The sequence below is a fragment of the Diadema antillarum genome, unplaced genomic scaffold, assembly GCF_040938485.1.
Source record: "Diadema antillarum isolate AM-2024a unplaced genomic scaffold, OU_Dant_1.0 seq00001285_RagTag, whole genome shotgun sequence".
Taxonomy (NCBI): domain Eukaryota; kingdom Metazoa; phylum Echinodermata; class Echinoidea; order Diadematoida; family Diadematidae; genus Diadema; species Diadema antillarum.
The window spans coordinates 266,514-289,306 of record NW_027272064.1 but is presented as its reverse complement, the minus strand read 5'-3'; the positions used below and the strand labels follow the sequence as shown (position 1 = coordinate 289,306).

Below are 22,793 nucleotides of genomic sequence, written 5' to 3'. Positions count from 1 at the left end.
AATCCCCAATCTTAATGAATACAAAATATATGTATATGTATTTGTATATAGGCCTACTAATATTCGTCTAGAACCTGAGGTCATAGTATATTGATGACTGTAGTTTCAAGTCTGATCATGGCAGATCCAGGGGTGCCCCCACCACCGGGGGCCCTGTGAGAACTAACTCGGGGCCCAGTTTTCACATTTTCATCTTCTTGAAAACACACGGTCAAGTTTTGGCAAAACTTGGCAGGTATACATACAGTATATATATATATATATATATATATGCCTCCGTCACTTGCGAGGCCCTTAGGGGGCCAGATCCCTTAAATTGATAATCTTAAAAAGCTTTCTTCTGTAAAACCACAAATCAAACAGCTAAAATTATATTTTAGTAACAGACCATCTGTGAGTGCACTTTTGCACATTTTATGCCAAAATTGAATGTTTTACATTTCATTGCATCATGTTTGTATATTTCATGGCTCCATAAGAAGCCCCGAGGAGTGTCCTAACTCCTACACCTATCCCAACCTTTTGTCCGAGCAAGGAAAGGGTGTTGGAGGGGGCATCTTCCAATTTTGCATTTCAGAACTGAAATTCAGCGATCTGCAGGCGCTTTACTTTTGGCAAAACATTTAGAACTTTTTTATCCTAAAGGTCAGTTAATAAAATATTCAAGAGAATATAAATGACTTAATCGCGGTTTCTGTCACATCTTGTTCCTCATGTGCATGGTTCATCACTGTGTACTAGGTCTGCATGTGGAGTTGGATGGGGTGGTTGAGAGGGGATGCCCCTCTCGCACTATGGACCTTTTACATTTTTTGGAATTGAAAAAAAAAAACGATCTCATGCATACTTTTTTTGTGGAATATTGGGAAAATTGTCAATTACCAAAGTGTATCATGTTCATGGAGGGAGGCTGAGCAAGGGGAGGGGTGTGTAGGTGTGATGAGGGGTGGGAGAGGTATCCCCCCTTCCCATTCAATGGAGCTTTTGCATTTTCAAAATTGAAATTCAACAATCTGTCGCACACTTTTGGTGGAATATTTTTGGAATTTTGGATTATACTGTATATAGTAGTAACTGAGCGGAGGAAGACCAGGAATGCGAAGGATGTAAGAGGGGGTAATCCTCCTCTTACACAGGAAATTAAGCTATGGTATTTTCAGACTTGAAATTCAACGATCTGATGCAAATTTTGTGTGAAATATTTGGCCAATTTTCTGTCAAAAAGGAAAGAAAATGTTCAATATCTCGGGGATAATGAGGGAGGGCAAATGATGTCCATCACCAATCAGTCAGATATAACAAAACCCTCTTAAAACATTGTGATTGTGTACCCTGATGTAGCGAAAACAAAATTATTATTCTTAGGTTTTCTTTTATAGCAAGGATCCCTTGTCATATGATTTCATTTACATGTAACTCTTAAAAGCCAGTCTTATTATGCATGCCTCCTCATCTTGTTATACGCTCACACACAAATATTGAATTATCAGCTTTAACATTTACAGCATAGCAGTAGGATGTAGGGGAAATAAAGGTTTTAAATATGTTTTTTTTTTTCGTTTTTATACATTGAAAGGTAGTAGGCCTATAGTTTGTGGAGATATGGTTGTAGTGATATTGACACTTCTATAAATACTATAATCAAGTAAGAAGTACAGTAAATCAAGAGATTGGCATGGAGTCTGATGGAGATAGAGATGGTTCTCCTATATATGATGAAAACATGTCTTGTTCAATGTAGTAGAACTTTGGCAGCATGCCACATGTGATATGGTATGCCCATCAGTTTTTCTCTTCAATATTCTTTAACAATGGTAACGGATTAATAAACAAACTCTGTCGTTTCTATATCAAGAATGCAAAGACTGTCATGTTTTCTGAGCTGCGAATGAAGTCCAGATTTTTTTTTAATATATTTTCGTTGAGATCACCATCTGTTTCAAAATAAGAGAGAAATGTCATATAAATCTCTTTAAATCTCTATATCTCTCTGTCTCAATATGATTACAAACACGCACACACACATATATAGAGGTGTGTGTGTGTGTGTGTGTGTGTGTGTGTGAACAGGTTGATAGAGAGACAGATATATTTACATACAGTGCACTCCCGTTATAACGAAATGCTCGGGACCGTCAGTTTTCTCTCGTTGTAACAAAATTTTGTTATAATCAACCGAACAAATACAATATACAACTAACACAAGGAAGCTACGCATATAAATTACCGTATATCATATTCTGTTTGTTGAATACTCATCATACATTAGAAAGCTATGTGAAATGGGATGGTACCTTTTTAATTTCGTTTATATATTACCTTTAAAAGAGAGCATAAAGTTGTTGTATTGTCACACATTTATAGAAAATGATGGTTTAGGATTCGGTTACAGTTTGCTATTACAAGATACGTTTCTTACTGCAATTTGTTACTCCGAAGGCTCCTTATTCCGAAGTTTCGCTATTCCCGGGATTCGGAAGGTTTGCTCATTTGAAGCCTCGCTCTTTCGAAGATTCGTTATTCCAAACGTTCATGATTAAGATAGAAATACATTGTTCACTTTCCGAAGGCTTGTTGATCGGAAAATGAAAATTTCATTTCCATACTAACGGACATTCAAAGTGTATCAGAATCTGTGTGTTTTGTAAAAAAAGAACTTTTGGAACAAGTAAAACGAATAGGTAGGCCTATCTAATTTCAGATTATTGTATTACAATAACGCAAGCTCCCCTCTGAAACTGTCCGTGACATACGGAGCGAACACACAGTGATGTGAAGCATTCGTCCATGCAGAGACGCTATAAATGCTTGTTCTGCTACGTATTTTCGAGAGCGATCCGCATTTCGTTATAACGGAACACATTTCTTTTGTTTTTCTTTGTCAGTAGCGCTCGAAAAAGACTTTGTTGTGTTCGTTATAAGCGAATTTTGTACCATAGACTTTGATGGCGATAATTTTGGAACCAAAAGTTTTATTTCATTGTAACGAAATTTCTTTATAACCGTGTTCGTTGTAACGGGAGTGCACTGTACATACTGTACATTTTTTTTTTTGGACACATTATATACAGTATGTCCCCCCCAAAAAAATTGCAATGGGGCCTTCCGCAATGATATCTTTAAAAATAGTCAATCAATCTAAATACAAATTCAGGGTATGAAACTATAACTCATTGCCCACATCTTACAGAAAACCCCATTCGATTTACTTCAGCGGTCAAAGAGAAATGCGGAATTTTGTAGAGGATGTCGGGAATCTCTTCTGTCCAAATTCTGTCTATTATTCACACACAAGAGCATTGAATTGCTAAAATTGGAAGAATCAGACTCATGACATGCTTTACAACAATCCACATTTCTCTGTGACCGCTTAACCAAATTGAATGGGGTTTTCTGCAAAATAGAGCTAAGATGTTACATTTTAAGACTCTGAAGTAGCACTTAGACAGGTTGATCATATTAGGTGTTATCAATGCGAAAATCCGGTGGTAATTTTTTGGGCGACTTACTGCAGTATGTCCCAAAAAAATTACAATCAGATTTTCGCATTGATAATGCCCAATATGATTATTTTTTTAAATGCTACTTCAGGGTCTTAAAATATAACATTTTAGCTCTATTTTGCAGAAATCCCCATTCGATTTGGTTAAGCGGTCACAGAGAAATGTGGATTGTTGTAAAGCATGTCAAGAATCGGATTCTTCCGAGTTTAGCATTTCGATGATCTTGTGTGTGAATAATAGACAGAACTTGGGACAGAAGAGATTCCCGACATCCTCTACAAAATTCCGTATTTCTCTTTGACAACTGAAGCAAATCGAGTGGGGTTTTCTGTAAGATATGGGCAATGAGTTATAGTTTCATATCCTAAATTTGTATTTGGATTGATTCACTATTTTTAAAGATATCATTGCGGAGGGCCCCGTTGTAATTTTTGTTGGGACATACTGTATATATATATATATATATATATATATATATATATATCAGGGCTCGACACTAACGGTGGCCCGGGGCAACCAAAAAAGCAAGTCAAACCAAAATTTCAGAAATGAAGAATTTGGTGGCCTGATCGGGCCACCAAAAAGGTCGGATGTTTGCCTTTGGGCCACCGAAAATAAAAGTTAGTGTGGAGCCCTGTATATATATATATATATATATATATATATATATATATATATATATATTACATATGTATACATATATACTGGATTGCAGACACATGACGAAGAACCATATGCTCCCAAGTCTTTTCTTCATTTACCCTGCTACTAGGCATTTATTTGATAAATAAATCAAGTTCATGTTGATTCGACATTGATCTCAGTACAACACTTTGTTGGATTAGGCCATGTCCACCGGAATGATACAGCAATGTTAATTTATTCTATAATAATTTATCTTTTTTTTTAAATTAATGTTTATGATTGCTAGGCACAATAGGCACATTGGAATCAATTTGTTCATCCAGTGGAAAAAAAAAAGTTTATCAACAATTTTCGGCAAAATACAGTATGTGACATACTGCAAGTACCGTCAAATCATCCTCTCCCCCCCCCCCCCCCCCCCCCCCCCCCAAAAAAAAATAGTAACATAAAAATAAAAAAAAACACAACACACACACATTAATCCATAAAAAAATCATATTGAACATGGCAAAAAGTTTAAGGCTTAATCTTAAGCCATAGCAAATGTCGTATACAAACTCCAAATTTGTATTCTAAAGCTAGCAGTCATCAGTTTACAAGTATTATGTTTGCACTTCTCATCACACTCCTCCCTTCAAGGTGGAACAGCACATATTGAATGATTCTTCTCAAAGCACACAAACTATATATCAAGTATCACTATATATGTATATACATATAACTAGTACTAGCACTAATACTACTTTTATGGCAATAGCCTACCACAGTCTATCAACATTTTCTGGATCTCTGAAGATCTTATGACACAAAATGCCTTCTTGGTAAAAAAAAAAAAAAAAAAAAAAAATACAGATATATACAACTTAAGATACCATGGCACTGTTGAATGTAAAGTGATGGGACTGTTATGTTAGTTGTCATTGTTTCTGTATAGCTGTATATTATGATGGTATGTGAAAAGGTTCACACTGTGCCATGCAGCATGGGACAATGTTTGGATGATACGTGAAGGCAGTGAAGGAGAAAGAGACTGCTGCAAATGCCACCAAAAAAAATGTAATAAAGAATAAATAAAAAACAAAATTAACAGAAAATAAAATAAAAATAAATAAAATAAAATGAAATAAGTGAATACATTTTTTTTTTAACTAAATATTGGGCTACCTGCAGAATCTACAGAGAACAACCATAGTGTATAAAATAAAATGAAATTAAATTGAGTTAAATTAAATTGAAAAAAAATATACAATACAAATGAAATTTAATTGAATTAAGACAGTAAATGAAAATATTCTAATCAATTTCTTTTTCCATTGAAAAACTAAATATTGGGCTACCTGCAGAATCTAGGAGGAGCAACTGCTGTGCAGATCATGACTTTGTGATTTTGATATGTTGTACTACATATCACAAAAAGTGTTGATTTTTGCATTCTGAAAACTGTTCTACACACAGCACACAGACTCAAATTACTATCTTTACATTAATATCCAATATTTTCACTTATTTTGATCAAAATTTGACAATTCACTGACAAACCTGAGAAACACCTGCAATGATATAATTTTGATTATAAAAAAACACTTACCAATCTATGAAAGCAAATCAAATAGCAGCCCCACATTTTGTAAGAAGTAGTAAGACAATTTGGATGGACTTACAAAGGAATACATATTTTGATCAATAAATACAATCAAGTAATAGTACCATTTTATAGATTTGATCAAATAGTAAATTAGTTATTTAGAAATAGTATCTTTCCTATTACAGAACATAAGTATTTCTTTGCTTGTTGATATTTGGTAAAAAATAATATGTTCTCTTCTTTTGGAAATGGATCACATGTCTAATTATGATATATATATATATACAGCTTGAGTATTCACAACATAATTCTGAACCACAGAGCAACAAGAATTGCTCTATATGTATGTATATATATATATATATATATATATATATATATATATATATAAACTTACCTTACATTTCATCATATATAGCATACATAATGTTTAACTTGTCTACTATTGTTAGTACTTGTAACTGGTTCAGTACCTACCATGTTTCCACAATAGGACCATTGACATGGTATACAATGTTAACGTGTTGTTTCTGTTATCAATAAAGGCATGATCACAACAAATACACATTGACAACTGAAGCTTCCAAAACAGAAATGGAAGCACATAAACATAGAAAAAGTATGCCATAAGCTATATAGACAGTGCATTTTGACAAGTCAAATATTCTCATGTGACACTTTCTCGGTACTGGCAACAAATAATGGCTCTCAAAATCTCCATTTATCCACTCTACATTTCAAAAGTCTGAGTATTTCTACGTGATAATCTTTTCTCCCTCCACCACCACCCCCCCCCCCCCCCCCCCATTCAAAACCAGACACTTGCTTGCCATTTTATGCACAAATTACAATCACTTGATCTGTAACAGCTAAATTTGCCAAAGTTGCATTCACACACATACTAAAGTGGGATTTATTTCAAATGTACCTTGTGTAACACAGTATCAACTAAGAGATGGATGATATTGATTGTTAATATTGATATCTTTACGCTTTTTCCCATAAATGATGATGATGGGCCCCTCTGAAATCCTGCATGAACTATCCATCAATCTGTAGCACGTTTTGCACCATTTTTTACACTACAATTTCTCTATGTCGGCCAGAGAGTGGATACAGACACAAAAAGTAGAGTACTTCTGCACTAATCACGATTCACTACATCCAGAATTTCAAATGACTACACACAATACAAAGAAAAAATATCAATATGCATGATTTCTTTGATTTGCACATGCAAATCAAGAATATTTTTTTCCTATATACATATTCATACATGATATTTACACAATGTATCTGAAAGACTGAAGGAATTACAAGAATGCAAGAACACAAGAAAAAATTCCTTGATCACTCACATCATGCAAAACATATCTAAAGGTAAACTTCAATCATGACCTATCATTGTTAAGAAGTAACAAACAAGTATACACTAACTCTCTTACTCTTCTGCTCACTCATTTACCTGTGCATTGGTAATCCAGGAATAAACATGTTGCAATATGGATGCATTTTATGTGTATCCATGCCAATGAACTATTCTGGAGGTGAAATCATACATTGGAGCTACAAGATTATGCATAAAAACCAAGCCTTCTCTTTTCTAATGTAACTTAGCAACAAAAAAAAACAAAAAACAAAAAAAAAAAATATATATATATATATATATATATATATATATATCACATACTGGTACAAGTTTCCACTCTTGCAGTATGTATATCTTGAGTTAACTTTCTCACTCATCTATTAAATTTCAACTATCTCTCATTCTTGATTGCTTGGTGAAATCTCAAAGCTCAACATTGACTGTTCGATTATCACAAAACACTGCAGCATTTGCCCGGGAAAGCTAATATTTTTCTTTATTACCATGTCCTTCATAAAACTGTACAAACCAAACATAAAGAAGTATACACGGTATGATTATTAAAAAAAAAGACAAATGTGACTTCTACATAAGCTTGCAGAGATACAAAATCAAGGAATGTCAGCAGAAATTTGGTGTAATTCTTATTTTTCAGATAATGTCAAGTGACAATTAGAAGAGCATTAAGTTGCCACTAAGCCCATAGTGTTCAAGACAACTTAACACCCTTCTCATTCTCAGGAGACAAAGTGTAAATGTGGCTAGCTGCACCTCTCCTGATTACACAGATATGCCCCACTAAGCCAGACTTCCGTTGCAAGGGATGCTGGTGCATAAAATTACAACAATGTGCCAAATAAACCTTGGCCTGTCTCCAAAGGTTCCCTTTTCTTTTCTTTTCTTTTCTGAGGACAACACATCTACAGACACTAGATCATTCAACAGAAATGAACTACCCTAGGAATACAATGCAATGGCAAAGGGACCAAATTTACCACAAGCCACTTTTCAATGGGCTGACAAGCTAGAGCAGACATTGCAAATAATGCCCTCCTCTGCACACGAAAGATATAATGGTTCATTTCTAAAATCCGATGAACTGTGACAGTGATTCTGGGTAGTGTCTCGCTGATTTTAGATCTCATGAAAAAGCTACAAGAAAAATAAAAATATAAAGGACCCAATCTTTCACTGATCCCTGTTCATGGAATGATTTTTTAATGAAAGTCTAAATCTTGTTCCTTGACCACTGCAAATAACAAGACTTGTGTTCTGATAGTAGATTTCCAGCATGTAGCTGTGACAAGATCAAGAATGACTCAACGTAACCTGTTACCTCAATTATTGCACTTTACATGCTTGTCAAGCCATCTCAGTATAGAACACAGCCGAGTAAAACAGACACTCTATTAAGCTGTCATATAAGACACCAAAATTTGCTCATATTGTGTTCACACTGCCATAAGTTACCTAGGGCTGCTTGAATAGATATGGCATCTCTCTACTGTATGCGCCATATATTTCATGACGTTTTTATTTTCGTGATTTTGCGAGTCAGGTGCTATTCGCGAATTTAAAAACATGTAACAATATCAACTCTGATCCCGACACGAACATGATGTACAAGCATACATTTCTCCATTCACTAATGTACTCCATGATCGCAAATTTAACCACTTGTGAAATTGTTGCAAAGCACGATTCCTGATAAATTAGACTTGCTAAATATATATGGTGTATACAGTAACTTACTCTCTGAACAAGCCAGCACGTTGTGACAACACTGTTTGTTTCAGCTGTGATGTGTTCACACTTTGTACTTGGTGACCTGGCCATTCTGCTGCTCCATGGCTTGTAGCTGCATGATTGTCTCGTGGTGATCGGGCTCCAGGTCTGTGAGAAGCTGCTCCGCAATGCGATTCCTCAGCCTGGTTCCAACCTGGTATTCAAGAAGAACATGGGGGGAAAAAAATCATAGTTATATCAAGTTGTATTAGATCAAAGAACATGACTGACTTCAGGCAATCGATCAGCCCAAAATTTAAGCCACACTGAATAAAATTTAATAATGGAGAAGTAATGAGCACAGACTGTCACTTTGTTCGATAACAACCTACAGACACCCCAAGATAGCTGCCCTTTTCACATGAAAATGGCATTATTTGCACACACACAAATCACTGCTTTGCTTTGTGCACAATTGAGACAAGCACATAGTATGTTATTCAAGGCACTACAACTGCTAATTTGTATTTCCCCAATGTGTGTTGTGCTAGAAACCCATGATATGCAACTGGCCATCATTGTCTTATAAAATGTTAAATATCTGTCATATTCTTACTTAACCATAGCCCCTATTTCACTGCAAGAAACAGAATGCAAATCCCCTCTGGGGATATCACTCTCTTCTTTGTGCATTATTCATACTGCAGCCCAGTTATTATATACTGACTACTGGGCAGTTGCTTGTTACTTTTTTTTTTTCAATCAAAGCAAAATGGAACAAGATTTCACGATTTTACTCTACCCCCTGGAAATGTAAACTGGCACTGCACAAGTTCAGTGCAGTTTGCATACATGTATATGTTAAAATGGCAGGACTGTGGATTTAGGATGCCAAACAAAGCAAAAGAAAAGCATATGAAGTACTATGTACTTTAAAAGCATGAAACCATTGCAGAAATACATATAAATAATTCATGCAGCATAATGATATGACACCAACAACAGCACTTTCTACAAATTCATTGTTGTGTGACGATATGCAATCCAAGCTATGCACGCTACAACAATAGCAAACATGTGACAATGACTAACTTGTTGTACATGATTATGCATTCACAGTGTACTGTTGTATCTGAACAGGCGGTAATCATCACTTGGCATATTTGCCTGACCAACACAGATAAATCACCAGATAAAATTTTCAAGACATTTCAAAGTTTAATCAAATTCCTTATCAGGCTAGGCTTCACTGAGAGGAGCTCAAGTATTTGATTTAACCTATAGACCAACCCAAAGCTGATTACATTTGAACAATGAGAATGAAGATAAAAGTATAACATCATTTGTGATACCTGGGCAAGAACTGTAAATAAAGAGACAATAGGACATTCTTTCACATAACAGACAGGTTCACATGACACTCCTAATCTCAAAGATTAGCCAAGAGTTCTAAACTTTGATGAAAAGCGCATACATGTAGTTACATTCAAAGTTAGCGATTTTACAGATCAGACAATGATACCAACCACAAGATTTCTCAGAGTCTACGCTTTATCCGAGATCCACAGGGAGCCCCCACTCACAGTTTAGCATCATGCCCATGTGATAATCACAAACTCTTAAGTTGGTATGACTTCTCCGTGAACCCTATTCTGTGAACCCTGTTCAACCTTAGTTTCCAGGTCAACCTCATGTCTATGCACCTTTTTTGCTTCTGTAGTTTAATCATTGTGTGGGTCGTTCCTCTAAAGTCAAATCTTTGATATCAGGTGTTATGTGGGCAATATGCACCTGAGTTTAAAAGCACAAACTATTTATCAAAGTTTAAACTTTGATGATAGGAGTTGTGTGAACCTAACTCACGTCACTCATTCAATGCATTTGTATCTCCAGCAAACATAAAAGGTGTCAACATAATTAACGTCACTCATAAGATACTGCAGTTTTATCTCCAGCAAATATTTGTTTGACTTAACGTGGCTCACTGTCTTGGGTCTTTGGGTCATGCGGTCCCGCTCATTGTTGGGTTGGTGGGGCCAAGGGTCGGGGGTTAATGACCTCTGGAAGTAGTTTGGTGGGAATTGGGTCGATGCAGATGGGGCGGGCGTGGCACTGTTCCTGCTCTTGCTAAGGTGGCGCTCGTTGGCCACTGCACTGTTGCTGGACTTGGTGCGCATGGCTGTGAGCATGGGGGATGGAGAAAACGGTCAAACGTTTAAAAAAAAAACAGTCATTCAAACTGAGCACTTCTGAGATCAAAACATCTTCATGATTAAAAAAAATAAAGGAAAAGATGGGGATGACGTAATTTCTAACTCAAATGCCATTCCACTATGCTTTCATGCTAACATTAAAATATCTAACAGCACATTCTTTCTAGGTTCAAGATGACAGCACAAACATGAATCCTGTACACATAAATACACACTATGATTGTTTTCCGCACAAAGATGTAAGTTTAAAACTGACATGTATCAACAGTTCTTTGTAATGATGTTCTACATGTCAATTAGACCTTAGCTGATGTAGCAATTGTACTCATGGAGCACGCTCACAAATTTTGCCTCACTGTATCATTTTCTTCCAAAATTCCACAGGTAAAGTTCTTGGCTAATAGGACATATGAACTTGGAATAGAACATTTAAAAAAATGGTGTAATTTTTCCTCTGATAGCTCCAGGCACATCCCAGCTACCTTATTTCAATGACATAATTCTGAATTTCATTCACAACTTCAAAAGGGTGGTGGGGGTGCAAGATAATAAAGGATCTCAATCAAGAGAGGGAAAACAACAGTTATGTGACTTCCACTGATACCCTGCAAATGGCATCTTAGCTCCTTCTAACTTCTTTTATTTCTTTGAGTCAATCAATTTCAGTTCGCGTAAAAGGACTATTCCATTCTCAAATGAGAAAGGGTACTACACGTTTATTACTATCACAAGAAAATATGCTATTTGAATTATTCTACAATCTCTCAAAGTCAACAGATTTGACCCTATATTTTTTATTCAACAAATTGCCATTGATTTCAAATTTCTTCTCACATGTTTTGTTGGTTTTCTAAAGCTTTAATTGCTTCCAAGTGCCTGAGTTGAAATTCAACCTTGAAATGTTTGCTAGTGCTTTAACAGCATTACAATCACAAGCTCTGAATTATTACATTCATTGTGGAAATCCACAGGAATTAGTGATTAATAGTTTTCTAATTAAAACTAATATGTATTTATCCAAGCATCTCTCTCTCTCTCTCTCCCTCTACCAATGTATTCATCTTCCTATTCATCTATCTGTCTATCTCTCTACCTATTTCCTGTATCTACATGTACCTATACAGTAAGACCATAAACATTCCCAGCATGAGACTTTTGCAAATTGCCACTGGCATTCAATGCATTGTGTACAGACAAAACTTTATGTGCATTTCATTTTGGGGAATCCTTGCTCCACGCAACATTCGCAAAAGTTTCATGCATGTGACAATTTCTGGTTTTAGATAGACATAAGAATGATAACTATAGATACCAGGGATTGTGGTGGCAATGATGATAAGTAATGTTATTGTTGTTGGTGTTCTATTATGTTTATCATCATCATTATTGCAATTGTTACTCTCACAACTGTCAGCTGCACTATTTCTACTATTTTTCTTCCACATCAGTGACGTGGCAATGGATGCATAAATTATGGAATTGGTACTTATCACTACTACCCTGCTGCAGCTAATTCTTGCCTTTATATCTGAGTTCCAATGGAATTCACATCTTTCTCTTTTGTAAATGTCAACAACAAACTTTCAAAGTTGCTTGGACAAAATCTTCAAGCAAAAATATACGTAAAAAGAGAGGAGGCAAACAGATTACAAGTTCAAATGATTGAGGTGTATCAATTACAACCCACCTCTGAAAAAAAAAAATGAATAAATAAATGCAGTCATTCTATCAAGTTGAAAGAAAACACATCATCCTTTCAGAGTGTGAATCTTTGGGTATATATGCACAGACATTTCAGTGCACTACATTTCATCACAAATGCAGCTGGAATGTGACTTGATTAGATTTAAGGCTGGTTACACTACAGTGTACATGAAATGTAAAAGCTACAATGTACTACGAGTTTATGAGCAAATTTGTGGTGCATTTCTATACTACATGTGCAAATAGCTATGACAATAACAAGTGAGCGATACATAAAACACACATCTTATGATAAACTATGACCGCTGCCCCTGGTTCCACATGAAGACACACACACAAGCTGGCATGATACTCCCACACGAAATGGTGATAATACCTCATGTACAACTGAACAAACATAAGCTGCTGACAATATCACATTCAGCCAATCAAGGCCATGTGGTGATTTTGCTGCAGAAATTTTCATCTCGTCTCAATTAGATTAACAGCTCTGACAATTCCATTGAGTATGATATTATGGAGAAAGATCATAATATGGCCCTGGTTGAACTTATTACATCTGCACAAAATCAGGAAAAAGAGTTAGAATCATTGATATTAATCTGCTGAAATGTGTTGCTGATCTAAGGACCAATGCAAGCACATACAAGCTTTGAAAATTCTGTCTTTGAAAAATAATGTTCAGGACCAAAACAGGGCTTTAACGAAAAGATAATGGTTTCTTCTTCTTTTCTACATTAAAAGCAATGAATGATAAACATACAATGTGTAATTATAGTAACAAAAAGATTCAGCATCAAACCATTAAAAAAAAAAAAGTGGTTTCTTGGACTGAATATTGTATGTTCACTGAATTGAGACTGATAACAATTACAATGTCTAATGAGTAGAGCATGTCCCCCACTGAAATCTTTCTACTCTCCCCCCCCCCCCCCCACCCATAGGATAATCAAGATGTCGAAGATATATATCTTCGAGTCATGACAATTAATTGAGGTTTTCTATGCAACATTTTCCCTTGCAAACTAAGCTACTCTAGACAGATAAGCAGTGATTATAAGAATGATTATGGTATCTGACTATTGAAAAACACACCAACATGAAAGGACTGAACATTCGCTAACAAGAACATTACACAACTGCATGATCTTAACTCATTATACACAGCATAGTCAATGCAAACATGATCTACACTATGGCATAGAATCAACTCACCAAAGAATGAAAAAATGGCCACTATAAATCCCTAAAACTCTGACAAAATTCATGACACCAACATTTATCGAAGACAATGAAGCAAATTAGAAGGAAAATGGCTTGGCGACTGAGTTATAAGCAACTCCTTGGAAAAAGCAATTTATATAAGAGAGACATTTGGTTTGCTTTACAAATAAAACAGAAATGGCTTAGGGAAATTCAGGTCTCATACTAAAGACTCGTGTTTAAAAGCCCTCTTCAGGCTTTTGTCTAAATGCCAAGCACATAAAGTAAAAACACATGTGGTTAACATCTGGCAGTAATGCCTGCATAACTACTAGAAGAACCATTATCTAGTCTCATAAACAACATGATCTATCTATGGTCTGGGATAATAAATGATATATTTATAGTTTTCAATATAGTGGACATCACTTACTGGACATATACTGTCATAACAATATCAAATCAAATGGGACACATGCAATGACACTTGAATGATCAGAGCAATTGTTGAATATGAACATATTATATAGAAAAGATTGGTAGCCATGCCAAGAGTTTCTATGTAGCAATGTAGGCTTAAATGCCAGACCTTAACCATACATGTCTTAACTTTTGATACAGGTCTGATATTTAGATAAATGCCTGGAGATGCACTATCCTTGGTTGGACTTCTTCAACTGTAGCTTACTTTTGTTTGCCAAGCAGCAGAAACAATTTTTTTTTTGGTCTTTTTACCCTAACTATGAGAAATTGATGAAATTAAGTACAATTTTATTCTTCTTTTATTTTATTTTTTGTAGATATCCAGCTACACTGCCCACTGTTATACAAACCCCAGCAAGGTATGAGCAGCAAGCATTATATACAAGCACATATACAAGGCTCCTGAAACCTGCAGAGTGATGTGAAAAGTTCATGCTATACCAAAAAAGGTGGGCAAAGCTGATCGTCGTGTTACATACGCACTTCAGAATACATTATCACCCTGAATTACATGCACCACAAACTGCAGTGGACACAAGTATACACATATGTGCATATGTGTGTACGTAGTAGTGAATTCCTTGCGAGACCTTGAGTATCTGAAACAAAAGCATGTACCCCCCAAAGACACAAAGCCAGAGGTAATGGTAATTTCAACCACAGTTAGTGGTAATCATTGCATAGTGTAGGTTTCGATAAGCTCATTTGTGCTTACAAACTGAAAATTCAGCAAAGTGAGTGTTACCTCCCGTTAAATATTGATGGAAGGTGCTACAATTATGTCTTTTCTTTGAGGGTACAAAACAAAACCATCACTTGTACCATCTGAGAGTAGCAATGGTCATAAGATTTTTTTTTTTTTCACAAAGCATTCCATATATATGTTCACTTTAAATTGTCCCCAGAGGAGAAAACTGCAGCTAGAAATGTGACTGTGATATCATTGCAAGGCTGAACACAGGCAACCACAACACAGAGACAAGTGACAATGGATTAGTGTGCAAGTGAAAAGACGCAAGCTCCGATGGGGAAGGGGGAGGGGGATGGTCAAGGAAAAGGTCATAGGTCAGCTACTTACGTGGCAATCGATTGACACCTGTGAAGAAACCTGAGCATAGCCAACGAAAAGAACAATCATGCACATACAGGGGGATAAAGGATATAGGTAATACATGTATAAGATAGTTCATGCAATGGGGATGGGGGGGGGGGGGGTTGGAAGAAGGGTTTTGAGAGGAGATAAAGAAGCTGTTCACTTAATTCAACGAGGGTGATTCCATTTCAGTCGTGTTTTTGGTAGCATTTCATCCAGTGGCAAGGCAAATTTCTGGACATAAAATCATTTAATTATTCTTGAAACTTTCACCAAATTTTCATTTGAAGTTGAAATGAAATATTGAATTGGTACGTCTAAAATTCAGCTCAATGTCCTTTCCAATTTAATAGATCAATGAAAGTAGGCCATAACAAACCTTTTTCATTGTTGTTGTTTTTTTTGTTTTGTTTTTTTAATAAAAGATATGACCAATCTGTGAGATCAATGCTACGTTTCAACCATGAAAGCAAACATTGAACCATATGACATACTGATACCTCCCTCATACTGTAGTGAGTCATTTATATGAAATACCCCAAGTCCATATCTTGGTCAAAAAGATCCCTAAATTTTTGCACAGAAGGACCACTAACTTTGATGTTCAAAGTCACAAATAACAGTGACAAAATAATGTTGTACTTGTATTTGAGATTAACGTCTTGACAAATAAAGATTTAATTGCATGGTTTGGGCTTTGTCTTTGACATTGTCTAAATCTTCACATGTGTGACTTTTCACTTTTGCAGCCAAAGAAAAAAAGAAAGCGTGGAATCACCCAAGCTGAAATCAAATGGTAAGAGTGAGACTGTCCTGAAGCCGACGGGAGTCTGTGCCGCTTAAGACTGGTTCACAGTTTTAGAAGGTTTGGCAGAATATATCTTCGCATATGAGAATAAATACAATGGAGATATTGAAAGCCAGTTCACTAATGCATGACGCACATAAATATTGCTTGACGCCTTTGTCGGTAATACAATCATTACAAAATATATATGCAAATTACAATAGCTGCAATCAGGTCAACATATCGGGCACTCGGCACCAAACGTTTGAAGCGATATATACTTTTGAATAAACTTACTTGCATGCAAAGTCTTTTGTGAGTTTATCAGAATGTCAGAGGTGAAAAATATGTGGAATATAAGGTTGATCATGGAGAGTATAGAGCAAATGAATGAATTTTCATCACAAGTTTTCCACAATGAATCACAACATAGTTCACAAAACTTCAAAAACTACTTCCTAGCTGCTTGTCAGTTGCAACACAGTACATGTCACTACTTTCTAATTTCTATTAATCTCTCCAGCTGGTTGCTCACCAGTTTCTGTTCAGAATGGTCATTCACAGCCACGCACATCATAACATCAATTTTAATAGTCAATTCAGAGCATTTCAGCAAACCTCATTGATCAAGTTGTTGCTTCTGTTAGACAAATTGATTGTATGTAGGTTTCTGGCAAACCTATCACTACATCTAATTTTTCTACAATTGACATTTAAAAGAAGATTTCACCCCCCAAAATGGAAGGAAAAAATATCCTCACAGCAAGACCCTTCAACCTTAAACCAAACATCTGTAAGATCAACCCAAGTGAGAGTGTAATACCTACAAAAACAAGTTTATTTCTGTCCCTGCAGTCACTTCCAACAACAAAAACACCACACAAGTGTTATTTATTTCTTTTAACCGAGATTCAAACATGTGTGGATTAAAGTGTAACTGATATCAGGTATGTTTCACGGCATATTCCCACTTTGTTTGTTGAATAAGCTTATTATTTCCTACTCTTCCCACCAAAAATCACCACAGGTTGTGATTACGGTGAAAACTCACTCTAACAATGCTCACATGATATTTGGAGACATTACGTAATATTGAGACCATTCTGAGTGATGAATTCCATCTTTTTTTATTTAATTTCATGCAAGGTTTTTAGGTTGTTGTTGTTTTTTCAGAGTGAAAGAATTTAAATGAACTATCCACCAAAGAATAAAGAATGAGAAAAAAGGAAAAGGAAAGAGAGAAACCTTACAAGAATTTCACAATGTTCCAAGTGCACTGTCAGTCAAACAAGTTTCCCAAACAATCACCCTATCAAAAGAGAATTCATTTAACCACCGAAAGTGAATTGACAGACAGCTAAAATCCCTCAAATAGTGTGCAACTTTCATACCCCTTACCCAAATTGGTTATAAATCCTTCTTTCCATCCCATACGCAAACACAAACTGTATATTAGATTTGCACAGCAAACATTCATAAGTAAACAGGTTCAATTCATACAAGATATTGAAGGGGATGAATTTAATGCACATCAAATATTTCATTCATCTAAAAAAATGCTTTTTCATGCATGCATTCTCATTTCATGACTCCATTGAAAGAGGAGAACTACAATCATCGGTATTGCATATGTAATCTGCTCTACATTCTCAGAGGAAATATTAAAGTTGCATGAACTTGAAGATTTTAATGAAAAAATATGAGTGCAATTCTTTTGACAGCATATACTTGTATTTGGCCAATGAACATGGATCAATATAGGTTGTTACTAACTCTTTTTCATTCACACAGCATTGAACAGATGGGGATAGTCAAGAAGGTGCACACAACACTCACTCATGGAAGTGAAGGGGCGAGACATGCTGGAGACGGCATACTCGTAGTCATAGACTTGTGTCTGTAACTCATCCACCCTCTGGAAAGCATCCAGTTTCATGTTGCGCTCGTGGTGCAGGCGAGATTTGACCTAAGGAGATGCAGAGATTCAGTATCAATGACATTTTGCTTTTTGATTTGTTTTCATCCTGGGCTTGGGACAATTCCATTCTATTCAATACAATTTATTCAAATCAATAAAACCTACAAAATAATGACACAATAAGGTGCATTAGAAACTCGATACTATGAATGAATGAAAGGTTTGGGACCCCCCACAGTTGTATTAGAGTAACATGGGCAATGAATACGTAGTATATGCTGTATAGATCTGTCATCTTTGATAACATCGCTGCACCAGAGTTTTTTTCCAACTTTATCACCACAATACAGAGATCCAAGGACATCTACTGGTTTGATGCAATTCTTAGTGCACTCTTTAAAAAATTAAAAAGTTGCTAGATAGCATCTCCTTAATCTGGGTGTTGGAGTACATCACATAGTTATTGCCTTTAGTATGTGTGTGTGTGTGTGTGTGTGTGTGTGTGTGTGTGTGTGTGTGTGTGTGTGTTGTTCTTGTTGTTGTTGTTGTTTGTTTGTTTGTTTTTCCAGTGAGCTGTTTGAGAGGGGACAGAAGGGTCCAGTTATTGGCCCAGGGTCTGAATACAGCCAGTGAGTGGGTACCTGGGTGACCTCCTTGCGAGTCTTCTCCTGGGTGGTGTTATAGAGACGGCTGGTCTTCTCAAGGTCTTCCTCCATCACCTCCAGCTTGGCTGCCTTCTCCTCAATCTCATCCATCTAGGATTGGAGAGTAGGGCAAGAAGGTTGTAAAGTCACTTGAGAAAAAGTTCTCACAATGTATTCAGCAGTTTGATTTTCATTTACAGCATATTCAACTTAAAAAGGCATTATTCTTTCATAATTGTGTCATCTATCTAGCAGTGACAGAGGTTATTAAGTCAGTACATATACTCCTGAAAGGAAGTATTGTGTATTTAGCTGACTGGGTCAGTGTCTCACAAATATAGTATGTGCCATTAATTGTAGTTACATGTAGTTGATTTAATTTTTGTCTAACAACCCATTGATACACAAAGTTGGGCACAGGAGCGCTCCTAGGGGATATTTCGTTCAGCGTTTTGTCAAATATTTTCTCTGACAGACTATTTTAAGCTACTGAAATCTTTGTTTTGGCTTGGCTGAGAGCAAATATGTCCAAAAAAACCCCCCCAAAAAATCTGACAAAATGCTAGATGAAATGCCCTCCGAGGCACTTCAACATATGCCCCTTTGAGTTTGCTCATATAAAGAGTCATCCAACATCGAGACTACATAAGAAGTGGCTGAAAGGCCAACTGTCATGGCGACCTTGGCGTAGGCGGCAACTTCTAACATATAAACTTTATACACAGAGTGTGTCAAATAAGACTTCCAGATCGAGCGCTTTAAAGCTTAATGACCATATATAGAGTTTAGAGCACTTTAGGGGTGCTCCTGAACAAAGCCTTGAGTGGGGCAGATAACTCATATACCCTGATTTGATCAGTTCTCTTACCAGTCGGTCCAGGGTGGCAGCTCTTGCCAGCTCCATCTGCCTCTGGTTCCTCGCATCCTGCTCCTCCTTGTGCTTCCGCTCCTTCTTGATCCTCAGCTGCACAAACACACACACAAATAAACATCAGTTAATACCTGGCACTTTTTCAGTGCATAATCATTACTCACAGTGTAGTAAGTTTCAAAGAAAGAAATATCTGGCAATACTACATCAATAAAAGCATGCAGACAAACACACAACAGAGGTGCAGTAAACAGTAATCAAGTAAACATTCATATTAAAGCAAAAAGACAGAGAGAAGCATAAACAAGAAGATCAAGAAATATACACATAATATACACATGCATATACCTGTACAGTAACACAGAGACATTCAAACCCGTTCATAAACAGATGTGCACACTAGCAACCAACAAAGACATAAAAGAATGTCATGATTGTGGCATCTGTTTATTGTTTCAATTCATGTTGTTGCATGGTGAAGTTTACACCAAAGAACATAATATGGATTTTGATTTTGTAACAGACAATCTATGTTCCCTCCCTTACGAGATGGACAAGGAAACCCAGAGTAATTCCAAGAGCAGTAAGATCGCCAAATATCAATGGAGGGAAATTCGTAAGACGGTGAAGAAGTAATTTCATGCTAATTCTGCGTCTATCGAAGATATGCCCTCTGGGGCCCATGGTTCATTCTTGCGTCTCTCTCTGTTAAACAGCTAAGTATCTTAGCCCAAACTGATTAAATGACTTTTTATCTCTTCTCTTCCTTCTCTTACTAGTCTCATTGCCAACAAGGAGCTTCGTATCATGAAAGTCCTCACATCTTAACAGCCATTTGGTGTAGATGCTCAATGATATGTATTAGGATTGTCCTCGGTAAGACTTTAGATTGAATGAGACCCATTCATTCACAGTTAATTCTGTATGGTTTCATGCCACTTAATTGTACATTCCGTAATTGTTCACACTTTACAATATCATATTCAAATTGAATTTGATATTACAGTCAGGAAAAGTTTTTGTGTCTAAATCTGGTTACCAAGCATATTTTGAGAAAGACTAAACATAACTTGAACTGACATGGATTTTTTAAAAGACTAACCTCTTTGTCCAGCTGCTTCTTGGTTGTCTCACGCTCCTTCTCTGAGGTGGAGAGTGCCTTGCGCAGTGCCAACACCTGCTGGCGGAGGAGAATAACTTCCTCGTTAGCTGACATCTTGATCTCCAGGTAGTCCCGCTTGCATCGGTCCAGGTCGTGTTGCAATTGACCCACCTGCATGGAAGAGATGGTGCACATGATGGGGAGGTGAAGAAAGAGATGATATGAAATAACAATAACAAAATCATGGATGACGATAACATTACTACAGGTAATTGTGTTGCTTCTCATGATTCTACTGCTACCACTACAGTAACTACTACTACTACAACAACTACTACTACTACTACTACTGCTACTATTACTACTACTACTACTACTACTACTACTACTACTACTACTACTACTACTACTACTACTAATAATAATAATAATAATAATAATAATAATAATAACAATAATAATAATAATAATATTATTATTATTATTATTATAATCATAATTACAATATCAATATCAATACTGATATTGAACATAATTAGAATATTGACTTAAGTGTATGATAGAACAATAAAAAAATATTAAATGAAAAAGAAAAAGAAGAGCAGGTACAAAAACAAAGAGATGATAGAGAAGAAGAAACTTTGGAAGGGTAAAATAAAGATTTATAATGTTACAATATAGATAAGTCACAACTCTAGTTGAGTCAGACCAGAGATTAAAGTGCAGTAACAATAAGAACATTCACAGAAAACTAAATGCATGTTACGTCATGAGAAATATTCCCCCTCTGGCTCACCAATGCGTTGTACTGTTCCCTAATCTTGGTGATCTTCCATCCTCCAAAGCTCTTCATCTTTACCAGCCGGCGGGTCAGAGCATTGTTCTCCTTTCTCAGCTCATGGAGCTCAGTGGCACGCTTCAGATTTAGCTGCAGCCCCTCATCAGCTGCAGGTGTAAAGGTCAATGGTTAGTGAAGCTCCGTCATGAAAACTTTTTTCGTCCATGTTCATATTAAAAGAAAAATGAAGTGTTTTCATTTTTCCATCAGGGTCTTTACTAATAAACATTGGCAGCATGGTATCCCTATATACTCCATCGTGACAAAACTAAGTCCATATGTGTCTGACTGGTTGTCATTATGCCATAGCAACAGTACATTGTAAAACACAGTATTTTTAGTGCAGTACACATGATACTGAAAGTGTCAGTGCATGTATCATTTACTATCTTCCCTAGGATTTCTATAATTTTGACTTCAGGCACACATTCTCACAATGTAATCACATCAACACTGACATCCACATGATTACCATTCAAACAAAGTCTACAGTCGGCAAAATCATTTGCATACCTTGCAAATCAATACCACAATCTATGCTCAAATGATTACAATGTTGATTATATCTAGATCAAATGGAACATATCACATGGATTCTTGGATGATAGAACATTCTAGAATGATAGAACATTCTAGAATGCCCGTACTACTTACATCCAGACCCAGCAGTCTTCTTCTTGAATGCAGACATGGCGATGACACTCTCCTGTCGCACCTGGCTGACAATGTCTGAGGCTTCTTTGTGGAGACGCAAGCTGGCAAGAAGAGGGAAGATTATCTGATATCCACTGCTTCAAAAACTATCCACTTTTTAAGTGGTAATGTCCTACTTCTAATGGAGATAATCACATATCATTATACTCACAGTTCAAAAATCAACCCTGTTAAAGCTCAAAACATAGCACAGTAATTATAAACTGTTCTGGCTATTTTGCTTTTCCGTTTTATCTTATTCATTTGTTTGTTTGTTTGTTGTTTTTTTTTTTGGTCTTTAACACGTTGAATAAATTGAATCATTATGGCAATAATTTCAACAAAACAGCTACAAAAGTGTATTTTGCTTGATTGTATCCATGAGCATACTACTTTCTTTTTTGTTGCATTACTCTA

At 36.1% G+C, this 22,793-nt stretch overlaps 1 protein-coding gene across 1 annotated transcript in view; it reads right to left on the bottom strand.

Annotated features, from left to right (window-relative positions):
- Positions 1-7,764: 7,764 nt before the first annotated feature.
- The window catches only part of LOC139707931 (uncharacterized), a 52,113-nt gene continuing 37,084 nt past the window's right edge, over positions 7,765-22,793 (bottom strand). The window contains exons 39-47 of the mRNA XM_071619926.1: positions 22,338-22,438; positions 21,642-21,790; positions 20,846-21,016; positions 19,741-19,836; positions 18,870-18,983; positions 18,147-18,276; positions 15,509-15,538; positions 10,813-11,006; positions 7,765-9,041 (exon numbers count right to left, since the gene is read on the bottom strand). Of these exons, the coding sequence (XP_071476027.1) occupies positions 8,910-9,041; positions 10,813-11,006; positions 15,509-15,538; positions 18,147-18,276; positions 18,870-18,983; positions 19,741-19,836; positions 20,846-21,016; positions 21,642-21,790; positions 22,338-22,438 (1,117 nt within the window). The 3' untranslated portion in view covers positions 7,765-8,909. The remainder of the gene's footprint in view (positions 9,042-10,812; positions 11,007-15,508; positions 15,539-18,146; positions 18,277-18,869; positions 18,984-19,740; positions 19,837-20,845; positions 21,017-21,641; positions 21,791-22,337; positions 22,439-22,793) is intronic.